Source organism: Pollachius pollachius, assembly GCF_949987615.1.
Source record: "Pollachius pollachius genome assembly, chromosome: 19".
NCBI lineage: Eukaryota > Metazoa > Chordata > Actinopteri > Gadiformes > Gadidae > Pollachius > Pollachius pollachius.
In genome coordinates this window covers 9,025,840-9,047,288 of record NC_136952.1, presented here as the reverse complement: position 1 = coordinate 9,047,288, position 21,449 = coordinate 9,025,840, and the positions used below count along the sequence as shown (strand labels likewise).

General features: G+C 44.8%; 2 protein-coding genes across 3 annotated transcripts in view; both read left to right on the top strand.

Moving 5' to 3' along the window:
* The window catches only part of LOC307090595 (zinc finger MIZ domain-containing protein 1-like), a 106,865-nt gene extending 89,899 nt beyond the window's left edge, over positions 1–16,966 (top strand). For both annotated transcript variants that reach the window (XM_079757326.1, XM_079757327.1), the window contains 18 exons: positions 567–702; positions 1,532–1,646; positions 2,313–2,530; positions 2,960–3,161; positions 3,720–3,998; positions 4,314–4,499; positions 5,339–5,419; positions 6,872–7,040; positions 7,535–7,676; positions 7,962–8,172; positions 9,090–9,195; positions 9,951–10,111; positions 10,461–10,528; positions 10,691–10,759; positions 11,047–11,282; positions 11,698–11,855; positions 12,305–12,655; positions 13,081–16,966. In XM_079757326.1, the coding sequence (XP_079613452.1) occupies positions 567–702; positions 1,532–1,646; positions 2,313–2,530; positions 2,960–3,161; positions 3,720–3,998; positions 4,314–4,499; positions 5,339–5,419; positions 6,872–7,040; positions 7,535–7,676; positions 7,962–8,172; positions 9,090–9,195; positions 9,951–10,111; positions 10,461–10,528; positions 10,691–10,759; positions 11,047–11,282; positions 11,698–11,855; positions 12,305–12,655; positions 13,081–13,188 (2,996 nt within the window). In that variant the 3' untranslated portion in view covers positions 13,189–16,966. The remainder of the gene's footprint in view (positions 1–566; positions 703–1,531; positions 1,647–2,312; positions 2,531–2,959; positions 3,162–3,719; positions 3,999–4,313; positions 4,500–5,338; positions 5,420–6,871; positions 7,041–7,534; positions 7,677–7,961; positions 8,173–9,089; positions 9,196–9,950; positions 10,112–10,460; positions 10,529–10,690; positions 10,760–11,046; positions 11,283–11,697; positions 11,856–12,304; positions 12,656–13,080) is intronic.
* Positions 16,967–17,280: 314 nt separating this feature from the next.
* Positions 17,281–21,400, top strand: LOC307090598 (peptidyl-prolyl cis-trans isomerase A-like). The gene is made up of 6 exons (XM_079757330.1): positions 17,281–17,491; positions 17,668–17,698; positions 17,827–17,915; positions 18,013–18,109; positions 18,502–18,577; positions 20,502–21,400. Exons 1-6 carry the CDS (start codon positions 17,342–17,344, stop codon positions 20,635–20,637), a joined length of 579 nt encoding a protein of 192 aa, XP_079613456.1. The 5' UTR covers positions 17,281–17,341; the 3' UTR covers positions 20,638–21,400.
* The last annotated feature ends 49 nt before the right edge of the window (positions 21,401–21,449 follow it).

Sequence of the window (21,449 nt, the reverse complement as noted above, 5' to 3'; positions counted from 1 at the left end):
TCATTAAATTTTTTTTGGGGTGTTTTATTTTCGCTTTGGTCTTGAAGGGAGTTTCATCGCTCAGCCAGCGGGGCCATTGCTTTTGAATTTGTTTTCTCTCGCCTTCTTCTGTTCCTTTTTTGTTGTTTATGTTTCATCTGCCCTCCCTGCTCTCACACACACACACACCGCTCCCCCGCTGGGAGGCCTTCTGCAAAGGGGGATTGGTGTTGGACGAAGTTATCTGTGGAGATGTTTCTCGCCCAAGTGAGACGCCACCACGCTAATCCACTCTTCCTCCTCCCTCTCCTCCTCCTCCTCGTCTTTCTCCTCCTCGCTCCTCCACTCTCATCCTCCACCTCCTCCCTCTCCTCCTCCTCCTCTCGCCTTCTGTTCCTCCTCCTCCTCCTCTCTCCTCCTCCCTCTCCTCCCCCTCCTCTCTACTCTTCCTCCTCTTCTTCCCTCTCCTCCTCCTCTCACCTCCTGCTCCTCCTGTTCCTCCTCCTCCTCTCTACTCTTCCTCTTCCTCCTCCTCCTCCCTCTCCTCCTCCTCCTCCCTCTCCCTCCTCCTCTTCCTCCTCCTCCAGCTCTCCTGTCGTCCTGGTGTGAGGAGCTGGGACGCCTCCTCCTGCTTCGCCACCAGAAGACCCGTCAGAGCGAGCCCCCCGGGAAGGGCCCCATGCAGCCCCCCATGAACTCCATGAAGCCCGGACTCTCACACGGGTCAGTGGCCAAGCCGCCAACCCTGGTGTGCGTGTGTGTGTGTGTCTGTGTGTGTGTGTGTTGTGTGTGTGTGTGCACATGTGTGCATACAGCAGGTGGAGTGTGTCTGTCTTTGTGTGTGCATTCATACCATTTGTGTCTGCATATATACATGTGTGAAAAGCAAATGGAGTGTGTTTGTGTGTGAGTTTCTATGTCTCTGTATGCGTGTTTTTGGGTGTGTTTTTGTGTTTGTCTGAGGGTGTGTGTACAGCAAGTGTGTGCGTGTGTTTTTCTGTATGTGTATGTGTGTGTGTGTGTGTTTGCATGTCTGTCATTGTGTGTTTGTCTGAGGGGGTGTGTTCATTCAACTAGTGTGCATATGTGTTTGTGTGTGTATGTGTGGGTTTGTATACGTGTCTCCGTGTGTGTCAGCCAGTGTGCACATGTGTCTGCGTGGTGTGTGTGTCCCCAAGGAGAAGGGCCGGCCCTCTCCTTCCCTATGCAGACTCCCCTGCTCCTCATGGATCAGTGAGCAAGACACACTTTCACACTCAGCGCCTGCCACCGCTCCAACAGCCCATAAAACACGCAGTTAATCATTACAGTGCAGCCTATCGCCATCGTGGTACAACTTACCAGAGTCTCAACCGTAAAAACACATGTCTGCCTGTCTGTCTGTCCCGTCGCCACACTAACGAAGATAAATGTATGCGTCACGGTGCGGGTGTCTGACATAAAGACAAGTGTTGGACTGGTACCGTCAGTGAAGTCGCTCTGTGTCTCCCTTTGGTCTTTTTTTGTGTGTTTTTTTGTGCTGACACTGCGGGTCGTGTTCTGTCTCTCGCAGTGATGGGTCCTTTCCCTACGACTCGGTGCCATGGCAACAGAACACCAATCAGCCGCCGGGCTCGTTGTCCGTGGTGACCACCGTGTGGGGCGTGACCAACACGTCCCAGAGTCAGGTGAGGGCTGATTTGCTCACACACCCACGACACACACACACACACACACACACACACACACACACACACACACACACACACACACACACACACACACACACACACACACACACACACACACACACACACACACACACACACACACACACATTTATCTGAGAACAGAAAAACACCCCTCTCTCTTTCACTCTTTCTCTCTTGCTGTCTTAGTCACTCTCTCTCTCTCATCGGTTCTTTGTTGCTTTCTCTCATTGAGAAACAGCATTGCTTAGTATTCTCATAGTCTTGATGTCCCTTATTACACAAAGGATAAGGAGTGTTTCTTGACACGTTGTTTGATTTTTATTGGTAATTACATTTACGATTACATTTTGGTTATGTTGTCTTGTATTTGTAGAATTGAAGCACTGTAATTAGAAGGAGAGCAATTAAGGATGCACAAGCCAATACAAAAGTTATTGAGTTGAATGTGATGCTAATTAATGCTTAAGTGTTCATCACAAATTATGACTTATATTAAGGATAATTATACAATCGTATATATATTCAGTTGACAGAAACGAATAGTTGACATGAGTAGTTTTCAGACTTAATGCTAAAAACATAAACTCTGTGTTGCTACCCATGTTGACATAACTATACTCATTGTCTCTGTGTTCCTCATAGGTGCTAGGGAATCCCATGGCCAACAACAACAACCCCATGAACCAAGGGGGAAACCCCATGGGCTCGGGGATGCCAGGGAACAACCAGGGCATGAACTCCCCGCAGTTCCCCGGAAACCAGCAGCAGTTCCCCAACAAGGGCAACCCCAACCAGGGCTACATGCAGCAGGGCATGTACGGCAGACCCAACTACCCCGGGGGAGGGGGCTTCGGTGGCAAGTGAGTCCATGCCCCCTTGGTGGATTTAAAGGGGTCTAATGTCTGGAGTGGAGATCGAGAGGTTCTGTGATAGGCCCACTGGGGTTCTGGAGGGTGTGTAGTAGCTAGGGTGTTTGACCTCCAGTACGAAAGGTCCTGGGTTCGATCCCACATGCCCGCAACGTACCTGTTGGCATCCCTGCTCCCAAGTTATTTCATTACATTTTATTTGTTCTTTATTTAGGTCACGGTAAATCGTGGTTAAACATGCACAAAACAAAAAATATGATATGGCTTGCAATGTTCTGCCGTGTTGCATTATGTTTCTGTCGCTTAAAGGATATGTCCCTGCGATAAATACTGTCGGGTCAAATGAAATGGACGGACAGGGCTCGTAAACACCAGACCTGCCTCCTTACCTCCTGTCTGACTCTCCTCTCTGTGCTGCAGTTACCCTGGGGGTCCCAACTCCGGACCAGGGGGCATGGGCATGCCTCCCCACGGCCGGCAGCAGTCGGACTTCGCCCAGCCCGCGGCCGCCGCAGCCGCCGCCGCGGTAGCCGCCGCGGCTGCTACGGCAACCGCCACCGCCACGGCAACCGTAGCTGCCATGCAGGAGACGCAGAACAAGGACATGGGCCAGTACGGACCGGTAAGGAAAGGGCTAAAGCCGCTGTCGCCGTGTTGCCATGACAACTATGAGGACTGTTCAATATATATTTTTAGCTTACAGCGAGAGAAGTGTATTGATTATGCACCCTGCTCTGCTTCCCTGCTGCTGTGTGTTTGTTGATCACAACAATTTGTAGTTCCCTGAAGTTACCACTAAACACTCTTAAAAATGGATGAGATCAGACGTTACAGTCGACAAGCCAACAGTGTTTAAATGATTACACAAGAGCCCAAGGAGGTAGAAAATAGTGGAGCAGACGATAAGCAAAAAGCCATCGCCGGCAACCCTTTTTCAGTATTGCAAACTGAAAGTGATGGATACTGTGGTGAATAGCTCTCCCTGTAGAATTACATTCCAGCAGAGTGGCGATGTACTGCCGCACTCAACCCCCGTCTGTAGGAACGTCATTTGACGCCAGTGAAAAAGAATCAGGCTTGACGTTCCTGGGATGTAGTTGGAGGCAGCTGATTCACAACAGCGGCCTGTGTTCTGAAGTATGTAACACCTGACCGGGACCTCCTTCCTCTCCCCCGCCAGATGAGTTCCACCTTCCAGATGGGACCCAACCAGGCGTACAACAGCCAGTTCATGAACCAGCCGGGTCCCCGGGGCCCGCGGACCCTCTCGGGGAACATGGGCCCGGGCATGAATGCTTCCAACATGGGCGGCCCTCCCATGGGGATGAACCAGCCCAGGGCCCAGGGCATGGGGCCGTTCGGGCCCCACGGCCAGCGGATGCCCCAGCAGCAGGGCTACGCCGGGCCCCGGCCGCAGGGCATGAGCATGCAGGGTATGAAGAGGCCCTACCCGGGGGAGGTGAGCCGATCTTGATTTATTCAACCTTTATTTAACCAGAGGAACGAACACTCATTGAGATTCTGCATGTATTTCTCTGCGCCCTGGCCGGGGCAAGCAGCAGCAGTCAGACACACTAGGTTTCACTGAGAGTACACTCAATGAACAGCTGATAACGACATCTGAGTAAACCTCAGACACACAACAAGGGGTCAAGTTCATTTCTTGGAGTGCAGATGAAAATACAGTTTCCTCTATTATAACAATCCATCTCTCTCTCTCTCTCTCTCTCTCTCTCTCTCTCTCTCTCTCTCTCTCTCTCTCTCTGCCTCCCAGCCGAGCTACGGCGGGCAGCAGTACGGACCAAACAACCAGTTCCCTGGCCAGCAGGGTCAGTACCCAGCGCCCAACCCCGCCCAGAGACCGCTGCCCTCGCCCAACTATCCGGGTCAGAGGATGCCGGGCCAGCAGCTCCAGGGACAGTACCCCCCTCCCAGCGCTGCCATGGGCCAGTACTACAAGGTCAGCCCGCACGCCCAATCAAATCGAGTCCATTTGGTTCTATTTGAGTAGCCCTTAACACGATGACCCCGGCAACACTGGCCCACCTTTGACTGCCAGAGTCTGGTTATTCTGTGGCCCAGTTTATGTGGTCGATTGAAGTGCTTTGACACCACAGGGGCCCATAGTTGAGTCAGGTAGATAAACACAGGTAGCTAATCACAGGTGGCTATTCACAGGTGGCTAATCACAGGTGGCTAATCAAAGTGCCCGAAAAATCGCTGAATTATATGTGTTTTGTCGACAAACTTATCTTGTTTCGTTGTCACTGGCACTGGTTTTGAATAATTGACTATTCTGAACACATTGGTCATCTTTGACAGAAGCTAGTCTCCTGGAACTCTGCAAATTAATGGCAGCAACCAGAGTGAAGGAAGGAAGCGGGGACTCACTGATATGCTGTTGGGAGAACAGTCTGCTCTTGTAAATAATGCGCAGTTGTTAATCATATAAAGTTAGAGCGAACAGAGACATTGTGAGGCTCATCATTTTAGATGAGCTCTCACAAAATACTTAACTAATGCTTTCTAATTACCTGAACTTATCATGAAATGCAGTGTTATACAATTTTATAATGCATTAGTAATTGTAAATAGTTTGTCAATCATCAACCTACTTTTTATAAATGATCTGATAAACCATTATCTTACTCATCGTTTATAAATAATTATGAACTGCTTACCAATGAGCATTCATGCAGGAACAAATACATGTTCCTGCTGTTTTCTAACCCAATCACACCCATGAATAGACAAGTTTTGGTATTTTTCTTGACGTTTTTCATGTTTACTCCCCAACAGCAAGAGCCAGGGTTCAACGGCCAGTCGAATAACTTCTCTGGGAGTGGTGGATACCAGTACAACCAAGGAAACATGAACGGGGTAGGTTTAATCTCGTATTTCCACCAATAAAATGTTGGTTAAATGATGAACAGTCCTCTCGAGAATATGAAGTGGAGGAAAGACGCCCATAATGTTTAGACATACCTAGGGATGTAACGGTATGAAAATGTGACCTCATGGTTGTGACTAAAATCATCCCGGTTTTCGGTATAATCGTGGTATTTTTAAATACCCAAAATATGCCCATACTTCAGACTTAGTCCTCTTAGAAGGTAGGGATGGGCAACGATCGTCAAATAGTCTGAGTCACGTAGAATATCGAATAATGAATGGGACTATCGTTATTTTTTACACGGCTCTTCTCAATGCTGTTGAACGCTCCGTTCACTTGCATGGGCCTTCACAACTTCCGGTGGTGAATAATTTTAAGATAATTCACCGTTGCTAAGCATATAATGACAACTGTCAAGGAAAGTAGATTTTTTTTTTTTCTATCGTATCACTCAGCAAAAAGTCTGGTAACTTATCAACCCTAGCGTCCTCGGTTGCTAAGCGATGTCAACGTCTTTGGCGGACTGTTTCTCTGCTGATCAACAGTACGAATGCTGGTAACAAATAAATTGTAAAAAGATACACCGTGTGACGTTTTTTTTTTTGACGTGTCTTTTTCACCGTCATGCAGGCTGTGTTCAGTAAAATAAATAAATAAATAGTGATCTGTTTTTGACACATGTAGGCCTATCTGCCTAAGCCCACGTTGAAATAATTTTGATGTTGAATGTTGATGGCGCAGTTGGTGAAATGAACAGATTGATTTCATACAAATCATAAAAGCCTCTCCCTCTGTGTGTGTGCATCTGAGGTGCGTGTGTGCGTGTGGGGTTCTTGATTGACCGATTTTCGAATATTATTCGAATACTTCTCAGCGAATATTGAATAGTATTTTTGCCAGAAATGCACATCCCTGGCTGGCTGAAGGCTGATGGGTGTATTGAGCGCTGTCGTCTCCTCCTTCCGCCATGATTCCAACTTCAAGAAACTTAAAACATTATGTTGTAGGCTACACAGTGCGCCTGCGCGGCAACTTAAGGAGACTCGGGTGAAGCGCTGGGAAGGATTTAAGCACACGTTTTCCACACCGCGGGCGCGGTTATCCACCGAGATATTAATTTTATTTGAAATGAAAACGGTAATTGTTATTGACAACATTTTTATCGGGGTTTACCGTAACACCAGTAACCATTACATCCCTAGACCTACCCATAGTAGCAAGCTACTGTACAGGACACGTTTGCTCGTTCCTTGACAACAGTACGGTCTCAGTCCAGTTGCGAATCTAGTGTTGATGGATCCTAATAAGTGATTCGGCTCCACCTGCGGCCTCATACCTACGACCGTACCCCAGCCGTTCTGATATTCACCATGACAGCAGTATTACCTCTCATGTGATATTGCTTAATTCATAACTGACCATTGATCTCCTGTCCGCAGCCTCCCAGGCCGGTGGGGAACTACCCCCACTCACCCGTCCCGGGAAACCCCACGCCTCCCATGACACCGGGCAGCACCATCCCCCCGTACCTGTCGCCCAACCAGGACGTCAAGCCCCCCTTCCCCCCCGACATCAAACCAAACATCAACGCACTTCCTCCTCCTCCAGGTGAGCCCTCACCTCTCTCTCCCTACACCCCACAGCCCAGTCCCCCAGACCCCCAGAGAGGAACTACACAGTATTCACTTATTCAACTAAAAGGTTTGAAGTTGAAATGAGTCCCTTTTAAAGGGGCAGGTGTCACACATTGAGGCTCTTGTTGGCGAAGCGTTAAATGTTTTTAAATAAGGTCCGGCCACTTTCCGACATAATCCGATATAAAACAATTATATAGTCATGTGATAATTTTGCAAAAGTGCAACCCATACACGTTTTGAATCGCTTTGCTACGTCTTCGGTTGGCGTAAGGAAGAGTATTGTCACTACAAATATATCACCAACCGATGATAGCAAAGCGATGCGGAAATCCTTTTGCTTGTTCCTATCTAACTCAAAAACGAATCACACCGATTATAATGGGAAGTTAGAGGTTGAACCAGTGGAAGTGGACCAGTTTGCCGTCACCTCACCTAACCTGGTGCCTCCCCCCCCCCCGCGCCTAGTGAACCCCAACGAGGAGCTCCGGCTGACCTTCCCGGTGCGGGACGGGGTAGTGCTGGAGCCCTTCAGGCTGGAGCACAACCTGGCCGTCAGCAACCACGTCTTCCACCTGCGGCCCTCCGTGCACCAGACGCTCATGTGGAGGTAACCCCCCCACACACACACACATACTCACTCACTCTGTCTTTCTTTCTTTCATTCTTTCTTTCTTTCTCTTTCTCTCTCTCTCTCTCTCTCTCTCTCTCTCTCTCTCACACACACTCACACTCACACTCACACACTCACACAATCACACATTCTGCCAATATATGTACAAATGAAAGTGAATTTCAAAATAAAAAAAAAAAAAAGAGATTTTCAAAAGAAAAGTGAAAAGTAGCCTTAATAACCGATAATCCATAACTAATAATCCTTGTTGGGTTCGGGCAGGTCGGACCTTGAGCTGCAGTTCAAGTGCTACCACCACGAGGACCGGCAGATGAACACCAACTGGCCCGCCTCGGTGCAGGTCAGCGTCAACGCCACGCCCCTCACCATCGAGAGGGGCGACAACAAGACGTCCCACAAGCCCCTGCACCTCAAGCACGTGTGCCAGCCGGGCAGGAACACCATCCAGATCACCGTCACGGCCTGCTGTTGTGTGAGTAGGACTACCGGGAATATGGCCCCATGTAGACGGCAACGGGGGAATTCGAGCTCATACCATCACGAGGGGTTGAAATTCAGTTCATTTCAATTCAGTTTCATTTGTGTAGCCCTTAATCACCATTTACAGTCTGAAAGGGCTTAACAGGCCAAATGTTTATGACACCCCCCTGACCCTAGCCCCCAGGAGGGGGTGGTCTGTGGTCCGATATACATTAAGATTACAGATGACATCAGGAAGGACGCAAATAGTTTCTCAAAAAAGCAACAACTGGACTTGAGAGTTGCTATGGGATCTAAAGGGGATGGAGAATGATTGGTTGCACGGTGAATGTTACGATGACATTGATGAGAATGCTCCGTTTTCACAAGTGAGAATGACAACGGAAATGCCAAACATGGTTTCTAAAGAAATTAACCTAGCATGATGAGTAGATGGGGCATCATAACTATCCCCTAGTATTTGGGGAGAGCGTATTTTCTCATGAACAAGTAGATATCGGTTAAATCGCTGTAGCACCACGGTAAATGGTGTTGATGCGCAAGGCAGTGTCAGTTGCAGTTTTGCAGCATTGAAAAAATCCTAAAAATATATAAAATATTCCACAAAACATAACATAATATTATTGTAATATTATGAACACCGCTGTTCTCGATAAAACAATGAGAATGCCGTGTGTCATGATATGAGTCCCAACCACTAGGTGGCGGCACCTGTGCCTATTCTCATACTAACTATGACTACCAGGATCAGATGTATTAGAAGAAGAGAATACAGAGCCGTGCTAGAGTGACGTGCTCACAGAGTTTACTCAATAAAGCAATCTTGTTCATAAAGTTCAGTGTCTGCTTAATGTAGTAACATTACAGCGTGGATAACACTAACCCCACCTGTGTCCTTCGCCCCAACAGTCCCACCTGTTTGTGCTCCAGCTGGTCCATCGGCCCTCGGTCCGATCGGTGCTGCAGGGCCTCCTGAAGAAGAGGCTCCTGCCCGCAGAGCACTGCATCACCAAAGGTACGCACACACACTCCCTCTGCCACAGACACACACTGACATAGACACACACCGACATAGGCACGCACTGACGTAGACACACATTGCCAGGTACACACTGACGCAGACACACACTGACATACACACACAATAATGTGGACACACACTGATGTGGACACACGCTGACATAGACACACACTGACCGAGACACACACTGCCAGAGACACACACTGACGTAGACACACACTGACAGAGACACACACTGACAGAGACACACATTGACAGAGACACACACTGACAGAGACAAACACTGACGTAGACAGACACTGCCAGAGACACACACTGACCTAGACACACATTGACATGGACACACACTGAGATTGACACACACTGAGATAGACACACACTGATATAGAGACACACTGACGAAATAAACAGCAGTGTATATTTCTTTACATAAATAAACAAGGGGCCTATTCAAAACTAATAATCCTAATGCCATCCTTTTGATTTCTGATTTCTGATTTCTGATTCCGATGGCTACTCTGCACTCTACAGGTTGTTTGTGAACTAGGTTTGGAGTTACTCTTATTGTTGTATGCTTTGCTTGTTTTCAACGAGTTGCTTTAGTTAAAATCCTCAGCTAAATTTAAATGAGGAATATTACCCTAGTATAAAGTTTACACCTCTAATCAAGCATTTCTTTCTCTCTCTCTCTCGCTCCCTCTCCCGCTCTCCCTCTCCCTCTCTCCCTCACTCTGTCTCTCGCCCTACAGTAAAGAGGAACTTCAGTAGCGTAGCCGCGTCCTCCGGCAACCCCTCGCTCAACGGCGAGGATGGCGTGGAGCAGACGGCCATCAAAGTCTCCCTTAAATGTCCGATCACCTTCCGCCGAATACAGCTTCCAGCGCGGGGACATGACTGCAAACACGTCCAGGCACGTCTCAAACACAGGAAAAGATGCATTGCTTCATGTGCATGAGTTACCTGTTGAAATGTTGGGTTACCTCAGAGTAACTTCAGTCAAACGTTCTGGCGACATCCCCCCAAAATCTGATTGGAGTGATTGGAGTCGTGGGAGTGGCTTGTGCAAGAGTGAAAGCCTGTGAACAGCAACTTGCCTCGCTCAAATGTAAAAAGTGTTTGCCAGGAGTCGGACAGAAGGCTTTTTTTTTTTTTATAGTGGGCTGAACTAGCTAACAAGCGTGTTTGCATTTCCATTAAAATACTTGTTTTACCATGGGGAATATATGTCTTGTTAAATTTCTACGTACGTTTTTTTGCAGTGTTTTGATTTGGAATCCTATTTACAATTGAACTGTGAGAGGGGTACATGGCGATGTCCTGTATGCAAGTAAGTTCTAGTAACCATCATTTACAGTTTAATATATAATATATATATTAATATATAACTTGCATATTCTTGATGTATATAACCCTTGAAGTGGAACAATGATGATTGAAGTTCAAGTCCTTCCGATGTTAACGCTGTAAGTTTGTGTGTGTCATTTCACAGTAAAACGGCATTGTTAGAAGGACTTGAAGTGGACCAGTACATGTGGGGAATCTTGAATGCCATTCAAAAGTGAGTAAACACTGAAAAAAACAGCACAGCAACAGCTCCTTGTGAAATATTCAAATGGCTGCCAAACGGTGTCAGTTGCCAGTCATTTAAGCCTATTAAAACCAACGTCTGTTTAATTTTATACTCACTGTAGATCGACTAAAGTGTTTGGTTTACACTCTTAGAGTTCTCCTATTTCCAGAGATTCAAAATTCACAAAGACCTACAAGTAAAACTAAACCAAGTGCTTTGTAGTTCATTAAACTCCCTGGTTAAAACGTCCTCTCTTTCCGTTCTCTTCTTTTCAGCTCGGAATTCGAGGAGGTGACCGTGGACCCCACGTGTAGCTGGCGGCCGCTGCCCATCAAGTCGGACATCCACATCAAGGAGGACCCAGATGGACCGATGGCCAAGAGGTTCAAGACCATGAGTCCCAGCCAGATGATCATGCCCAATGTGATGGATATGATAGCCCAGCTAGGGCCCGGGCCGTCGCCCTACCCGCCGCAGCACGGCGGGAACAACAGCGAGTACGGCGGCCAAGGTAAAGGGGAAAGAGGAGTCCCGGACGCAAACTAATGTTTTTTTACATATTTGACTTTAGAAAATTTAGCGCTGTTTAGGCCTGTATGCTTGTAGGTCTGTCTGATTTTGGGAGGGTCAGATTATTCAAAATGTAATAAATTTGTGTGTTTTGGGAGCGGTAAAGTGGCCATATGTTCTGTAAAAATCATGAGGTTTACTCGAATACAAACATTACAGGGTCATTCATTCGAAACCTTCCGCAAAAATCTGGTCATAAGGGTCGGGGAAAAAAGATTTCAAAAGACGAGGAGAAGAAGAAATCTTTCCGACAACATAAATATCATTGATTTTATCTGTCCACCTCTGTGCTGTGGCAGGAGTCTGTTCTGAAGTGGCATCAATTTTTATTTTGCCCTCATTTTCTCTCTTTCTAGGCTACGGGGGCCACGGAAACTTCGACTTTCCCCACGGCAACCCCGGCAGCACGTCCATGAATGACTTCATGCACGGCCCCCAGCTCTCCCACCCCCCCGACATGCCCGGTAACCTGATGAGCCAGGACAAGCCGCTCTCCCACAACATGCCCGACTCGGTGAGTCCTCCTCGGCCGACGCACTCAGTGCCCCATCGGCCCGTGCCCTGGTGCCTTCTAGATGATTGGACGATGAAGAATTCAAGACGACGGAAACTTTTGTCCTCATGTGTCCCCTGAACTTGCCTACCCAGATTAAAACAATGCTGAATGTTTGTATCTCAAAATGCTGTAGGTTTGATCTCAGGATTGAGAGAACACAATATGTGTCTGACGTGTGTGTGTGTGTGTGTGTGCTCTGACCCGGACACATATTATCGTTCTCAAAATTCTCCCGAAAATCCATTGGAATGACTGTTTGTCTGTCTATCCCTAATTACTAACCAGCCCATTTTATTGCTTTTTAGTTATCATCTCCTGAACACATTTTTTTCCCGGTTGATTAACTCATACCTTGTTTCTATTTGAGTGGTTAACACGGCGCCTTTTACTTTGACACTCGCCAACAGATACCTCATCCTGCCAGCACTGACCAATCACACAGCTCCTTGCAGCAGACCCTACAGCACGCCTCTCCGCACCACGGCAACCACCCTCACCAGGGGGGTCCGCAGCTGCACCACGGGGGGCCTCCTCAGCCCTTGCGGCAGCCCCCGCCCTCCCAGCAACAACAACAGCAACAACAATTACAGCAGCAGCAACAGCAGCAGCAACAACAGCAGCAGCAACAACAACAACAACAGCATCAACAGCAGCAACAGCCCGGCCCTAACAACCATCCCCACGGCGACCTGTCCTTCAACCCCTCCAACAGCCTAGACAGTGGGTCGGGGTCGGACATGCCAGAACCTTCCTTAGACGTAAGTGTGACGTGGGAGAGAGCGGACCCAGTTGACGTACACGCGCTTAACGGTGCCAGCAGAGACGATGGTTGTCGCAGAAGGGTTGTAATACTAGTCGTTACGTTACGTAACGTAACGCACTGATAGCCTTTGTCTATGTCGCCCTTATTCATAACAAGGTTTACGAAATGCTTGATAATGATTAAATACAGAATGGAAACGCAGAAACTGAACATGCAAATAAAACTGAATAACGATTCAAAGCAAACCGTGGATGAAAAAACAAAGAAAAATCGATAAAAATGTTTTTTGAGAGGGATTTAAAAGAAAGATATTGTCATAGAAAAAGTTGAAAGTGATGAAGCATGCCGGTGTTCTTCAGAACACCATTGTACTCGATTGAACCCTTGACTAATGCTTTCTCCTGTACCTCCCGCCCACAGCTACTTCCAGAGCTCGCCAACCCAGACGAGCTGTTGTCCTACCTGGACCCACCCGACCTTCCCAGTAGCAGCAACGATGACCTACTATCGCTCTTTGAAAACAACTGAGGGCGGACTCACACAGACACACACACACACACACTCACAGACTGACTCACACACGCACATCAAATATAAACTTCTTGACTGCCTGGGGTTGAAACAGCCCCCACCGCCCCCCTTCACGCCCAGCTCCCCAAAAAAGCGCAAATGTTTCACAGAACTTGGCAAACACAAAGATGCACTCCCTCTCTCTTCTTCCTCATGTACAGTTTTCAGTGGCCAGCGCAGATTGACTGAAAATGGTGTTTTAACTCTTACCGTCACGGCGCTACCGAGAGGGCCGGCCTCCCTCGCTCCTCGCTCCGATACCTTGGAACTGTGCAGCTATGTTAAGTCGATTTTATATACCACACACGCACACCGGTGTACGTGTGGACATTAGGAAGGTGTTTTTAGTTGTAGCATTTTTATAATTCATGTTTTGTTTCTTTTCAGATGTAAAAAAAAAGGAATGAACTGTATAAAAGAGAAAAAAATATATGTAAAAAAAAAAAAAAAGAAAGCCCTTTCTGGCCAGTGTGAATTCTGTCCGTGTTGTGATTGCCAATTTGAGACAGCCACCGAATATCAACGAAAAAGCTTATTTTCTTGGCTGGTTAGTAGCACGGTTTGTTCCACCATTCATCGTTTAAAAGCACAAGAGATTATGGCAATGCAAAAAAACAAAATAACTTTTTTTTTATGAAAGCAACAGGCAGAGCTCCATTTGTGTCTATCCTCAAACATTTATTTACATCATTTACGAACGTTTTGTAGCTTCTTTTTTTTCATTTCATCATTTTGAAAGTGGACGGATGGGAATATGGGAACAATTGGCCCTCATTTTCCTTCAGTTATTGTCAGTTTTTCTTAACTGTTAAAAAAAGAAAGAACTTAAACTGAAATCATATCAAAACAACCATACATAAACAACACAACATAATGGAACTCGTGGTGGTCCTGAAGAGGCTAGCATTACGTAAGCATTAGCGCTACAAAGCGACACACTGAGTGTATTTGTAGGATCCTCTGACTGTCCCGCTGAATTTAGTACTTGCTGCCGAAACGTCCGTAGAGTATGTCAGCCTCACATCGTCCCACACTTGCTTATCTCAGCATTTTTTGTCAAGTAAATCTCCCCCTTCATGTTCAATCGTGTGCTGTTATTGTAATCTACAAAGTGCATGTGTGCCAACCCCTGTCTCGTGCTATTCCAAATGGTTAAGATAGTGTTTGTTTTTGTTTTTTTGTTGCTGTTTACTCGGCTCTTAATGTGTCTGTACTTGTTATTATTATATTGTTGCTATTATTATAATTATTATTACGTCAGACTAAATTTGTATCATTTATTTAAGACTAACACCGAAGGGACAATGCTGACGTCCGCAGTCATTTGCTGGATGTATACTGTTTGTCTTTGAGGTTGTTTTTTTTTTTTTCCTGTTTGTTTTCACGCTGCAAATTTAAAAAAATCCATAATTCTTAAACTAACTGCTCACCATCACCAAAGTAAGGGGAATGAGAATCAAGATATTTGTGTTTGTTTGTGTGTGCAATGGTTGTGCCGATGTGTGTGCGTGTGTAGATGTGAGAATGAGTGTGTCTGTGTGTGTGTTTGTGTACAGTTGTTTATACAGAGGAGGGATTACTGTTTTCAAAAATACAGGGCAAGCCACAGTCAAGTCATCATCACTACTGTTTAAGGAGAGCTTTCTGAAACAGTATTGGAACTTCTGCCACACATGTTAAATTTGAACCTTTTCGCAAAGAGTGCTGTTCAGTATGCAAATGTATTATTTTTTGAGAGAAAACAAAACTATTGTACTGTAAATATTCTTGTGAATATTTTTGTATCATCTCGATAATGTTTGGTCCTTTCCTAGTTGCATCGTCCGAACTCCCTAACCGATCGTCTTGCCCTCATATCCAGCTGAACTTAGTTTGTAACCAGCCTACTGTATGGGTCCTTCCTAAATCCTGCTAACTGCTAGTCCATACGCCTCATAAGCTACTTCCTGCAGTTCTCTGTGCTCTCCCTGCACCCCTCTACTGGCCTTATTCAGCTAGTCACCATCACCATCTCACCATCATCTGAGCGTTTGCTGGGCGGAAGGAAGTGAATGCAATTCAGCATTGAGTTCGCCTACCTAGCTAGCTTAAGATCCGTGATGGCCGCTAGAGGAACTGAATGCGGAATACCGCATTCAGTTCTTCCAGCTAGCTACCTCTTAGATCCATGATGGCCGCTAAAGGAACTGAACGTCGTATACCGCATTCAGTTCCTCTAGCCGGCTAGCTTTTAGGTTGAAGATGTCACCATGATAGCCACTGGGTGAATAAGACCCATATTTGTCATCTTCTGTATCGAACGCTCACCCGTCTTTCCGGAACTAGAAATAAAAAATAAACTGTAAATGACACACGCTCACACAAAAGCAATATTTTCTCACTGTTCCGCTGTGTTACATTATAAATCAACAACTGGTCTATTTATGGATTTTATGTTAAAGTTATTCTAAATAATTCGATTTTGAAATAGGCTTGCAATTGGTGTATCTCGCAAACCATGTTGGCAGGCAAATGGTATTTTAATGATATATATAACTTTTTTAAAGAACTTCATATTGTTTTTATTTATTTTTATAGGATATGTTTTGTTTCTAAACGTAAGACCTTTCACTTTTTTCCACCCTGTGTTTTGTTTGGTAAATTATTTTGTACTCATATTTTCACCCTTTTTTCATGTAAGACTTGAAAACATACTTTCAACTGTATCTGATGTGCTGATGACAAACCACGGTTCTATGTTAATCCTGATGTTGAGCACATGAGTTGTTTGATAACAAACAAGTGGCATATTGTTTCCATATTTTAACATACACACAGACTGCCATTAATATCCTATTTCAGATTTATTCACCTGCTATCAGAAACGAAAAAACATATATATATATCAATCCCATGGAGCTATCATTTCACAGTTTGTTCTTTTATACATGTGAGCCAATTTTATGTATCAGACAGACCTACACCCAGAATCTATAGTTTCACAATCACAGCAAAAACGGAGGGAGGGGGGCGGATGGAATATATAAAAATGAAATAAAAATGATGCAAAGAAGAGAGGCACGTCTACCTATTCTGGTCCAGAACAGGTCAACGCAGTCAGTCGAGGTCAAAGTGGGTCAACGTTTTAGTGATGCCTGTATATATGTAAATGAATATAGAGACACGTGAACAGAAATGTATTCATTTTCCCTGGGAATGTGCATTGTTTCTTCATATTAATAAAAAAAAATCAAGCTTGCAACCCCTCTATTGGAAGTGGCTGAATATGGAAAATGAAACGTTGTTCGTTAAAGTGTCTGTGGATCGTCCTTCCTAAGCGCCCCCCCCCCCCCCCCCCCCCCCCCCCCCCTGTAATATATTTTGAAAACCCATTACATGTATACATGTAATACTTAGTGTTATACTGTGTCACCTGCGTACTCTTGAGGTGCTACAGCAACAACGAAAAGAGTTCTGGAGGGAATTATTCTGCAGGATGAAAGACTGGGGTGGGGGGGAAGAGAGAGAGAGAAGAGTCCGGAAGATTGTAACCAAATCCATAGTTTGTACAATTTTTTTTATATTATGAGCAGTTGGAATGGAAAAGCAAAATGGTACAATCTAAAGTGATTCATGCAATGTGGCCATTTGTCTCTATGTTTGTACATTGTATGTACAATCATTTCATATTCTAAACTGGTCAGAAAATAAAGGAACTAATTGTGATTTTTAGTCTTGCTGATCTGTATGTAGTTAGATGATGTGACAACCTAATATTTATCTAATAAATATGTATTCAGATGATACCTGTATGCTGCTGTGTTCTTGTCATTTTTGCATTTTTTCCAGGTGAAAAAGTAGAAAAAAAAGAGAAAAAAACGTTTGACTTCTGGTCGTATGCACAGTGCTGCAAGTAGCTGTCGCTGTAACATAAATGTTTCAATCATTTCTTCATATCCAGGTAACTTTGAGCTGTGTAATAGCACATATCCGCCTATGGAGGGCAGTAACACGACTCGAGGTGTTGTTAGACACTGCAATTTTAAAGAGAACAAGATTGATTTGAGGAAATAGTGCCAATCTGTACAGTACACATTCTGTACACTGTGCACACCGCACATACGAGGCAAAAATGCTTATTTTAACAAATAGGATAAAGCTATGTTCGCTGGCGTTCAACGCCGTACGAATGTGCAGCAGTGGCGCTTCGTCGGCCAAGAAACCTGTTGTATATTTCGACCTTGCTGCCGACAACGAGCCTCTCGGAAGGGTTACTTTCGAGGTCAGTTCACAGTTGAATAACCATGTGTGTGTGCCGTCGACCTTTTACCCACGCATGCACTTCGCTGTATTACAACGCAGGAACATGCCTCTATTTCCCATCTGTGTCTACTCAGTGAATCATTAATCAGTTCAACATGTTCTAAACAAATTGTCTTTTGGTTTTTTTATCTGCAGCTGAATGCCGATGTTGTGCCTAAAACAGCAGGTAACCAACAATGACAACCATGTGACGTCAGCCAAACTTGTTTCTGCAGTGCCGACTGCAAGGCTGTAATTATGTTTCCACACCCATTATGTTTTTGTTCTCTAATATCTGATGTCCTCCCTCTTTAGAGAACTTCAGAGCACTATGCACTGGGGAACATGGGTTTGGATATAAGGGATCCATCTTCCATAGAGTGATTCCTCAGTTTATGTGCCAGGTTAGTTGCATCTCTTGCATAATCTTATCTATGCCGTTTGTTTGGTCAACGTGATGTGAGTGATTAATTTTATTTTGTTATATGTTGTGTGTTTCAGGGTGGGGATTTCACTAACAACAATGGCACCGGAGGTAAATCCATCTATGGATGGAAGTTTCCAGATGAGAACTTCAAGCTGAAGCACACCGGTCCCGGTAAGTCCCACTGGTGGTGCGTTGGAGAACTGCAGGGGATACTTGGGATTTTCCTTTTGAAATAGAAAGATTTAGATAATATAGCAGAAATATTTTATCCTTTGTGCATTCCATCCTTTTATATTTTCCATTGTCATTTTTTGTTTCCATTGTTTTCCACTGGCCATGACCTCGCAGTAATAATTGGCCATAATTGTGTATAAAGGGGGAACTGGCACTCTTTGGTCAGCTTGCTGGATAATGATTGTAACTGTCATTTCAGATAGTCAGTTGCGGTCATACAACGTTCTTGTGTGTCTACATGGGCACCCGCACCGTCGTCTTGTTATGTTGTGTCTGCACCATCACCATAGACACATCACTAATCCCTGTTTTGCATGTTGGCTCCTCAGGTATCTTGTCCATGGCAAATGCGGGTGCAAACACCAATGGGTCACAGTTCTTCATCTGCACTGAGAAAACAGAGTGGTGAGTAAACAGAAAGCAGGGACGGACTTTGCCAATAAATGACCCTAGAGTTTGACTCAGACCGGCCCACAACAGGGCCCGCGGTTCCATAGATGGGGCCTAATCCGCAATAGTTAAATGAACAAATACCAGGTATTGAAGAGCTTTGTACAAGACCCAGCCTGCTAACCTATGATTGACTTCAGCTTATTTCTAAGCTGTTCGTATGGACTCTGCATTGTGATTTTTTTCTTTTTTTAACAAACTATTAAAGTCTAAATCATGTAAATTAAGAAAGTTAGTTTCGATATTTGTAGAATCTAAAGGGATATTTTCTATGACTAATAAACTATAAAAAACTTTATAAGTCAAATAATGACATTGCAATTTCTCACACAATACGGCTGAGTGCAGACGTGTGGTCAGGCGAGTATAAATAATTAATCATTATGTTATGAATAATGTAGCATTAGGCAGCTTTTGCCCATAGAGCTCATATCAACACTCTCTGCAAACGACAGATTAGAGAAGTATTTTAAAGTGCACGGCAAGCATCACATATTGGCCCCCTAGTACATTAATAGGCCTACTATTTTTTACACCTGCTTTTTGGCAATCCTTTATCCACTTACTTTCTAATCACTGCACTATAACTCGGATCAAGACCTCAGTCACACGAATGGCGTTCGTTCTTGAACAAGCCTTTAGTTTTAAAATTTGTATCCCAGAAAGCCACATACCTTTTGACCTCAAAACCATTACTGTACGTTAAATGCGGTGGGTTACTATGAATTCATTGAATAAACTGCGTAATCCAAACGCACCCCTGGCTCCAAACACAAACTGCTACTGAGGAGACCGGTTAGGTTAACGAGATAAGCGATTATGATTGGCTAAGGCAGAGTAATGTTTCATGGTAGCCAATCGGAGCCAGTGTTTTTACACACAAGCCAGGACACGCGCACCACACACACACAGACATGCACACGCACACACCAAACAGATTCGATGAAGCAGCAGAAATTGCGAGTCCAGAGCAATCCGATTAAAAGTTGGCATTTTCTGTAGTATTCGGCAGATGTTCCACAGCCTTTGCTACCAAGCAAATTAAAATTCAGTTGGAAGTATATCAGGGCCTTGAATGGGCAGTTCAACCATTGAACACATTAAGGGAAAAAACTTAATGGTAACTTAAAGGAAAAAACTGCTCAGAATAATCCAAATTCTTTGACATATAGCAACTTTCTTTTTTTACAGTAAAGCAAATAGTTACTTTCCCTGGTAACTAGTTACTTTTACTATTTAGTAATTCAGTTACTAACTCAGTTACTTTTTGGTAGTGAGTAACTATAACTAATTACTTACTAATTACTAACCCTACTTAAAGTAACGTTCCCAACACTGGTAACCACATAACTCAAGTCTACTGGTCCTACACCTAGGCAGATAGTATCTGCCTAGGCAGATTGTATCTGCCTAGGGTAACCACATGAACTCCTTGGATTGACTGGGCCTTCTTACCTTTAGCAAATGAGGAAGGTCATTCAAGGTTGTGCCTGCAATTGCACTGGACACCTCCACAATACCCTTCAGTCTATTTCCATTTTTTATTGAGAGTGACCCGTACCAGCTGGCAAAGGACAATGTGAGGACTGATTCAACGACGCTGGCATAAACATTTTCACGATTGTATTGTCAACATTAAAACCTTCAGAAAAAGTTTTCTGCACACAGCATGCCCGTCATTTGTCATCCATTACAGTGCAACACTGATGTTCGAGCGTCATGTGGATGCTCTGTGATATGTTTATGCACTGTTCTGCATTAACAAACCACAGATTTACTAGTCCGACAGTCGCCAAGCAGAGTCCTCATTGGGATTGGCTGAACTTTTCCTGAACTTTGGTTGATTTACTGATCTGTGTTGGGGTGTCTGTTTGTGCAGGCTGGATGGCAAGCACGTGGTGTTTGGGAGTGTGAAGGAAGGCTTGGACGTGGTGAGGAGGGTGGAGGCCTTTGGTTCCCAGTCTGGACGGACCTCCAAGCGGATCTTGGTGTCGGACTGCGGCGAGCTGAAGTAGAGTAGAGACTCTGCTCTCTACTCTGTGTACTCTCTTCAATGTGATTTGAGCCATATTAACACTGGTCTACTCCTTTACAGATGGTACGGATTATCATATGTGAGGAACTAGAGCTTATATCTGTTTCATTGTATGGCAGGGATAGGGCTTAAGCCCTTTTTTATGGTACATCACGCTCGTTAAAAGTGTTCCATGGGTAGATATCATGGGTAATGTGAATTTGTGTTATAATCAAACCAGTTATTGTCATATAACGTTTTGAATGATCCATGCATTGATTAACATGTGACAGTGTTGCTCCTGAATGCTATGCAGTAAATGGCATTGAATCATTCCCATTTCAAACTTGTGTGTGTGTGTTTTAGTTTCTATCTGGTTTGAAACAAGAACTGTGATAAAAAACAATATGTTGAGTAGAATTACCGTAACCACTGGAGGCGGAAGCCGAGCAGTTTTCTACATAGTCTGTGCTGTATTCCCAATGCTGCGAAAGGTGAACATGGCCGTAACGTTGTGTGCTTCCAGCCCCTTTCCCTGATTAATTTAGGAGGTTCATCTCAAATCTCACTACAAAGGGCAATCTCTGGTCATAGTCTGTTTGGGTTTTCTTGCCAGAGTGTCAGAGCGGCATTCTGAGGGGTTTTTGCACTCCCTGTTACAACCGTGACTGATCTCTTGGAGATCTGCTCTAGTTTTTTCTTTTGAATGATTTTGTTAATCTCAAGTAATAACACATCTACTGCCACAATAAAGTTGCAACTGGACCCAAGTTTGAAGGTATTTGTCGATGTGTTCAGGTTGTGGTTGTGGCT

Excerpts from the sequence above, each read along its gene's own strand:
- LOC307090598 (XM_079757330.1), top strand. The coding sequence starts at position 17,342 with ATGCTTATTTTAACAAATAGGATAAAGCTATGTTCGCTGGCGTTCAAC. Across the intron at positions 17,492-17,667 it reads TCGGAAGGGTTACTTTCGAG|CTGAATGCCGATGTTGTGCC; the intron begins GTCAGTTCACAG and ends TTTTATCTGCAG. Across the intron at positions 17,916-18,012 it reads TTCCTCAGTTTATGTGCCAG|GGTGGGGATTTCACTAACAA; the intron begins GTTAGTTGCATC and ends TGTGTGTTTCAG.